This window comes from Galleria mellonella, unplaced genomic scaffold (genome assembly GCF_026898425.1).
Source record: "Galleria mellonella isolate WM207_F2 unplaced genomic scaffold, CSIRO_AGI_GalMel_v1 utg55, whole genome shotgun sequence".
In the NCBI taxonomy this organism is placed as follows: domain Eukaryota; kingdom Metazoa; phylum Arthropoda; class Insecta; order Lepidoptera; family Pyralidae; genus Galleria; species Galleria mellonella.
This window is the reverse complement of record NW_026442115.1, coordinates 2,839,334-2,846,826: the sequence shown is the minus strand read 5'-3', so window position 1 is coordinate 2,846,826 and position 7,493 is coordinate 2,839,334. Positions and strand designations below refer to the sequence as shown.

Sequence of the window (7,493 nt, the reverse complement as noted above, 5' to 3'; positions counted from 1 at the left end):
TTTAAATGCACATTTATTTCCTTGGCAATGATGTAATATTTATTTAATATTGCTAATTCGCAGTAAATTGTAAACCAAGAGTTTGTAACATATAACTGCTGAGAGCAAACTATTGAATATAGTTAACTCAAAGCGCCCACAATAGTTGTTTGAATAATATTCATCATACAACTGCAATAATGTTCTATAAGTAAATATATACAAGTCCAACCTATTATTACATTTCATTACATATCGGTTAATTATTGCAATATTATACAACTGGTATTAATATTCGAATAATCTTCTTGATTCAGTTATATATCTTTTTTAATAAATAAAATACAATCATGTTCAGATATTTTTCTCTAAATTCATTGCTTTTAAATATATATACATCGTTATTACTCAGTATTCGAATAGTATACATTACATATTAGTACATAATAATTACATGTCGTTTTAACTTGTCATATTTATTTAAATAATTTGTAAATTCATACAAGAAATTTGTTACACTTCTAGAATTATTAGAATTGTATAGGCTGTAATATTGCTGAAGAATCTTCAATATTTTTATCAGTATTCTTGTATTTGCTGACGGTACACACCTGAAGGCTGACACAAACGACCTAGGGCCTGGTAGGTAGGGTTAGACGGATTTGGCCGAGCCATGTGTCTATGCACTATAAAAGGCACACTTAACGGGCCCAATGCACATTCGCTCCTATATCCACACTTCTTCACCTCAAGCCACCCAACACCCTCCCTTCAAAATGTACAAGCTGGTAAGAGTATTTTCTCCTTTCTTTTTATTGGCTCTTTTTGTTTTATTTTAATATCTCTCAATTATATTTTATCTACACTATATTTATATATTATAAACAGGAAAAATTGATTGTTTCTGTATAAAAGATAAACTTAAAAACTACTCAACCGATTTTAAATTATCTTTCCATGATTTTTTGTGCTCGCCCTTTTAGCGAGTAGCACGAGTTATATATTATTTTCGAGTGTTCTATCTATCCGTGAGAAGGCGGGCCGATACGCTAGTGTTAACAAAAGTCCGTCTAAGTGGTTAAATATTATTACAACATATTATAACATATAGATGTATTCGTCTAAACACGTTTAGCCACCTGTTTATCAAAATTTTGTGTTGCTTTCAAATATGAAATAAGAATTTATCTAAGTAATTTTACGTAATGTTTGGATTCAATATTTCATTATGGTGATTCCAAAGAAAATTTCAAAATTGACATTATCTTTGTCTATTTAAAATGAAATACCAATTCAATTCACAAATCAAATACATCAATTCATGACAGCATTTAGTTTGGACTTATAAATTTCTTCGACTTCAGAATGGTAAATTCATTTTTTTTTTTATATCCATCCATTCTGCATAACACAAGTTTCGATAATTTTTTTGCAAGATTGTAGAATCTTCCCGTCATGGTTTCGAACCATATTTGGTTACGATTACAGCAAATTTTTATTGTAAAATGATTTTTTTTTAATTAAAAATAAATTTATTACGTATTTAATTCAGTAACCTTTACTATGGGCTATCTTTAACTAGTAATAGAACACAACAAACAAATAGCGTACCCGATTAAAAATGGGTGATAAAAAATAGTAAAAACAATGGACCATTTTTAAGAAACTTTAAATGGCAAACAAGGTGACGGCCCACCTGATGGAAAGTGGTAACCGTCGCCTATAGACATGACCAAAGTTGAATATAAAATAGTACCACACAAGACGAAACCATGTCATAGATAAAACCAACGTAGTTTCAAGTCAGTTCTTTTCGACTAACATACGTTGTATTTTGTTTTCAATAAACTGTGCAAAACCGAGACTTGATATTAGTACATGACAATAACATATCTACAAAACTCTATCGATAACAAACGTTATTTAATAGTTAGTTGACAAAATTTATTATGTCGATATATCATGTTTTTTGAATGTGGAAGAGGCGAAAGAGGTCTGAATTGGAGCGTAACGCGTTCTATTATTTCTCCCTATTCCGATGTATGACTAGCGTGATATTCCTATGTCTACAGATGAAATCGATATCACTAGTATTTGAATTAAACATTTATCTGCAAGAAAAACTAGTAGAAAAATCACAAATAATTTTTGATTCTACCATTCTTATTTGATTGATTATTTAACTTCATCAGTATCATATCAGTCATTAACTTTCCACTGCTGAACATAGCCTCCCCTATAAGGGGGTTTTCCCAGTAGTTGTGACGCTTGGGAGGCGGGTTGGCAGCCGCAGTTAGGTTTTTAGAGATGTTTTATATAGGACACTGCTGCCCATTCCTCGACCTTTAAGTGCCCTAAGTCACCTCTTATGATACCCACGGGAAAGGACTCCTTCCTTTGGGAGGACTTATTTCACGCCGGGACCAATTGGAATTTATTTAACATACTTAATTATAAGTCTCAAAAATTTTGTTGGTTTTCAACTTGTTTCTTCAAAGGAAAGGGATTATTAATGATGAGAAAGTTAATCACTGTTGCTAGCAATATGGTATATTATACCTCGACCTCCACGCGGCCACCCCTATAAACCATTGTGATTAATCTCTAGTAAATTCGACACAACTGATCTGACTTCATCCTCATCATTGCATTCTTCATTGGTGCTCTGTCATTGTATACCTACCTTTAGCATAAACATGCATTATTCCATCTTCATCCTTAAAAAAACCGGTTAATGGAGATATTCAGTTTCACTAACAACAGAATACTTTCTTAAAAAGATACTATCTATTTCCATTTCAACTTGTATAATATATGTACTGTATGTGCCATGTTTTATCCATTTGCGGGCATATTTTTGCAGACTAGCTGTTTTTTGAAGTGTAATTGTAGAGCATTACCTATTTTTAGTTTCTCGTTTTTATCACTGCCTGACATTCTCCACAGCGACAACGACCTCCCGAGGTCACACTATAGTTACCATCCGTTCCACAATAAATCACGCTTTTTACCATTACTGTATGCAAATAATGCGATCTTGTGCGATTAATAATGCACAATTCCTCTGTAAAATTAAAGCCGCTTGTGTACAATTTAGTTTATATATTGTTTATGTAAAGTCTTTAATATTATGTGTTGAGAGATATTTATACTATTAGCATCAAATCCGTTTTGATACTATCACAGATCATATATATAAGATCTTATTTGGTCAATTTTTTTTAAATAAATATGTAAATAATGTAAATAAATATATAAAAAAAATATGTGTACTTTTTAATACTTAAAGCATTCTAGAATCAAAATAAAGTAAACGACTCTAAATTAAAATACAATACAACTAAAAATCTATTTATACGGATAAATACATCCATAGGTGTTCTCGGAAATTTAATTAAACCTACACCACAAAAGAAATATATTATCTACTAGCTCTTACCCGCGACTTTGTCCACGTAACTAGAATATATTTATAGACCGGGTTAAAAAGTAGCTTGTATTCTTCTCTATCTCAAATAGTACGTATATACCAAATTTCATAGTGATTGGTTAAGCGATTTAAGAGCTATAAGATAACAAACAAACAAACGCACTTTCACATTTATAATATTAATAAGAATTTCTTTGTAAAACTAACAACAAAATTATATAAAGTTATTCTCTATTATCTCTCTATTATTATATTAATAGAGAAACCGTTGTTATTGATTAATTAAGTTGTATAACTAAAGTATGTTACTGTCCAAAATTTCTTTAACTTTAATTCATTATTTTATTTTATTTTTTTATGAAAATCATTCAAGTATTTTTTTTCATAAATCAACACGGGAGAAAATTATTTTATTACAAAATGAATAAACCAAATCGATTCAGTACTGATAGAAATGTCTCATAAAACACATACAACAAATATGAATCAAGAAAAGCGCATATGAGCTAATAATTATTGACTTTGACATTACAATGAACGAAATTAATATTTACAAAACCAGTTGACAGTAGCTTCTAAAATGTCAAGTTCAGATCTCTTTTTTATCCATTACATTTAGTAACTCCTTTTAGTGTCAGCTAGCGCTAATATAGCAATCAATCATATAAAAAGTCAACCGAAGCGATATTAAAACAAACAAATCTACCTATAGATGAAATGAATTCGTGTCAAGTATTCGAATGCTAGAGACACGATTGTCTGTGGACCGGTTTTATTAGATTGTAATACCTAGATCTAGATATAGACTGGTGAACTAATGAATGTCCTACAAATGTCCTTAGAGGTGGTAGACAAAACAACAAATACCCCATATTTACTAAACGTCCACTTTCATTATGTGACGTGGGCATTTTCCTGGAATTATTTATTCTAGTATTTCATTGTTATGTCGATTTGAAATAGGTAAAACGTACTTATATAGTTTTAATAAAATAGCTGCTATATTTAGTGGTATTGATAGTATTTGTGTATTTTTTATTTATTGTACAAAAAAAATCTTACATATATTATGTGATAATGCTAAAGTACAAAGGCGAAATTATTTCTAAAAAGACATCTTTCTAACCTTTAAAGATGAAAGAAATTGCTCTACGAATGAATGTAACACACGTGTACTCATATCAAGATAATTACAAAGCAATAGTATAGATAAAAATGGCATATAAATTCACATACGTAGATATAAATATATATATTTAAATATGATAATTTGAGTTGCTATTATTATTTAACAGAATACAAACTTTTCTCACTTTATATTTTAATACAATCTTTTTATACTGTCCCAATGGGAATTTCTTGCCGTACTTTCTAGTTTGACAGTAAAATATTCCTTCCAGGAAAAAGTTCACCATTCAATATTTTAATCATTCCTTCTTTTTTGTGTACAATATTTTCAAATAAACAAACAACACCATTTGTAATCTATCGAACTCGCTTGGATTGTCATTTATTTGATTTAAATAACAGGTAGTTAGTATAATATATATTATATTGAGGTTCCGGCATAGAATAGACCACTCCCTTCCTTTCCCGTAGGTGTCGTAAAAATCGACTAATGGGGGACGAGGGATGGGCAGCAGCGTCCCTCTTAAAACATCTCTAAAGCCTAACTGCGGTTGCCAACCCGCTTGCCAAGCATGCAAGCAAACACTGGCAAAACCCACCCCCCAAGGGGGAGGCTTATGTTCAGCAGTGGACAGTTAAATGCTGCTATGATAATGATGATGATATTATATGTCTATACTATTTTAGTAGTAGTTTTATATTGACATTATTTTGAATTTTACGCTACAGGTAGTATTCGCCGCCTTCCTGGCTATCGCCGCTGCTGCCCCTGGTTACATCGGTGCCCCCTATGCCGCACCCCTGGCTGCTCCCTGGGGACACAGCATTGTCGGGGCCCCATTGGTCAGCGCTGGAGTAGTCAAAACCGCTTTACCTGTAGCTACTTCCTATGCTAATACCGTCAGGGTAAGTATATAGTGATAGATCATATACATATAGATGGAGTGTTAAATGTCAGGAAACGTCCTTAAAAACAATTTTTGTGTAGAATTATTTATGGACCAATTTCATAGTACCATCTAGTCCCAAACTAAATAGAATTTTTACGACGGATGCTACAAAATTAATACAACAACACATTTTTTAAAAACACACATATTATACATGAAATCACCCAGATTAACACAAACAATCATATTCATAAATATGACGATAAGAGGGATCGAACTCGCAACTTTCAGAAGATTAGCCAGAGTGTAAACCGCTAGACCACTAAGGTCGTCATCAAAATAAAGTGGTAATAATATAATGAGTGATGATAGGTGAGGATAAACTCAGGTTGGTTTTAATAAATTTTTATATATTGAAATAAATAAAATTACGGTTTGTAAGACAAAACTCACTAATTACAAGACTTTTATGCATAATTTGCCTCACATTCATTTGAATCTGTCTCAAAGGTAGGTTAGTATTCAATCATCCTACCCTTCACAAACAAGATATCAAAGAATATACGGATTACTTGGTTGATAAAGGTGAGACATTAGTATACACCTATCAACACAAGTCACATAAAACTCTATCACGAGTAAATTATGCAAATGGTATAAAATAATTACTACTAGCTAAATGTAGTAATAACTATGTAGTTATATGGCAGGGTGATAAAGACACATTTAGAATGTTACTTTAAATAAATTGTTTCTGTAGTTTTTTTATTGTAAATTTTAATAATTTATGTAACTATATTTTTATACAACAGAATCGCAAACAAGTTGGTTAGTAATCTGATAGTAAACCGTAACGATTACCTATAGACATGAAGAGCATCATAGACATTACAGTACACACTGTAACAGTCATGGCATACATCACGAATGGATATTCCTTGGGACTAAGATGTTATACCTCAGTGCTCTATAATTTCACTACTAAACCTCACTTTTAAAAATAGAAACGCAGCACAAAACCGTGCAAGTAAAGCTGCTTTATGGCAGAAACACGATTTGAACAGTGGTGCGCAAAAATATGATTTTTATACAGTCTTCCTCTGGTATGCTATTAACTTCATCTCCATAGATTGGATAATCCATAGTTATATTTTACTATTCAATAAATGATAAAACTAATCTATTACAAACAGATTGCATCACCTGCCGTGGTAGCTGCGCCCGCACCCATTGTTGCTGCCCATGCACCCTTGGTAGCTTCCCCATATGCCCACGCGTGGTGAGCAACCACCCCAGAGGGCACAAACACCTGCCCCTACCCCCAGCCCTCCAACACCTGGGCCTAATCCGGAATGCGCAACAGTCAATATTTATTTTACAATGATAAGAAAATCAGAATGTCAGGAACAAAGATCTAGCTCTTAAAAGTTGGACAGTTGTACCGTTGTGTTTGGAAAAACAATAAATAAAATGCATTAAACTGTGTTGTTTATTTTCCAATCATTACCGTTGAATTAAAAAATTGTAACACGACTGTAATACAATATGTCACATAAAGTACTACAGACTTACAAGAGGTGAAGAACAAGTAATAAATAATTTACCTTATAGTACATTTAAAAGTAGTTATGTGTTTACCATGCGCATTTTAAATAGGTAGTAAAAATAATAAAAAGAAGTGTATACCATTAAGATTATTAAGATGGTAATTTGAGTCGATCATGGGACCTGTTCAGTACTTGTTTTTTAATTTATCATCGCATAGTATATAACGCCCGACAAAGGGTGCTGACCAATATGCCTGACGCCTTATATGGAACGTCGGATTTCGCATGCCACTTATATAGAACATAAAATGAACTGATACAAATATATTAAGAGTGGTTCATTATCAGTCATAAGTATAAGGTATATAATTATACTGCCTATTCCTATCAGGATAGTCAAGTAACTGATAGATGATTTCATAGAATAAATATCTATTGAAAATATTAACCTATAATTTCTAAATCGTTTGTAAATATATTTTGTAAACAAGTTAATAATTCTCGAAATCGACTTGTTTA

The 7,493-nt window shown here is 31.8% G+C and overlaps 1 protein-coding gene across 1 annotated transcript; it reads left to right on the top strand.

The window, feature by feature from the left end:
• The first annotated feature begins 654 nt into the window (after positions 1 to 654).
• LOC113521166 (neuropeptide-like 3) lies at positions 655 to 6,907 on the top strand. Its single transcript, XM_026906599.3, has 3 exons — positions 655 to 767; positions 5,267 to 5,443; positions 6,621 to 6,907. The coding sequence occupies exons 1-3, from the start codon at positions 693 to 695 to the stop codon at positions 6,708 to 6,710; spliced, it is 342 nt and encodes a 113-aa protein (XP_026762400.2). The 5' UTR covers positions 655 to 692; the 3' UTR covers positions 6,711 to 6,907.
• The last annotated feature ends 586 nt before the right edge of the window (positions 6,908 to 7,493 follow it).

Coding starts and splice junctions, on each gene's coding strand:
- LOC113521166 (XM_026906599.3), top strand. CDS start 693: ATGCACATTCGCTCCTATATCCACACTTCTTCACCTCAAGCCACCCAA. Junction 768..5,266: donor CCTTCAAAATGTACAAGCTG/GTAAGAGTATTT, acceptor TTTACGCTACAG/GTAGTATTCGCCGCCTTCCT. Junction 5,444..6,620: donor CCTATGCTAATACCGTCAGG/GTAAGTATATAG, acceptor TATTACAAACAG/ATTGCATCACCTGCCGTGGT.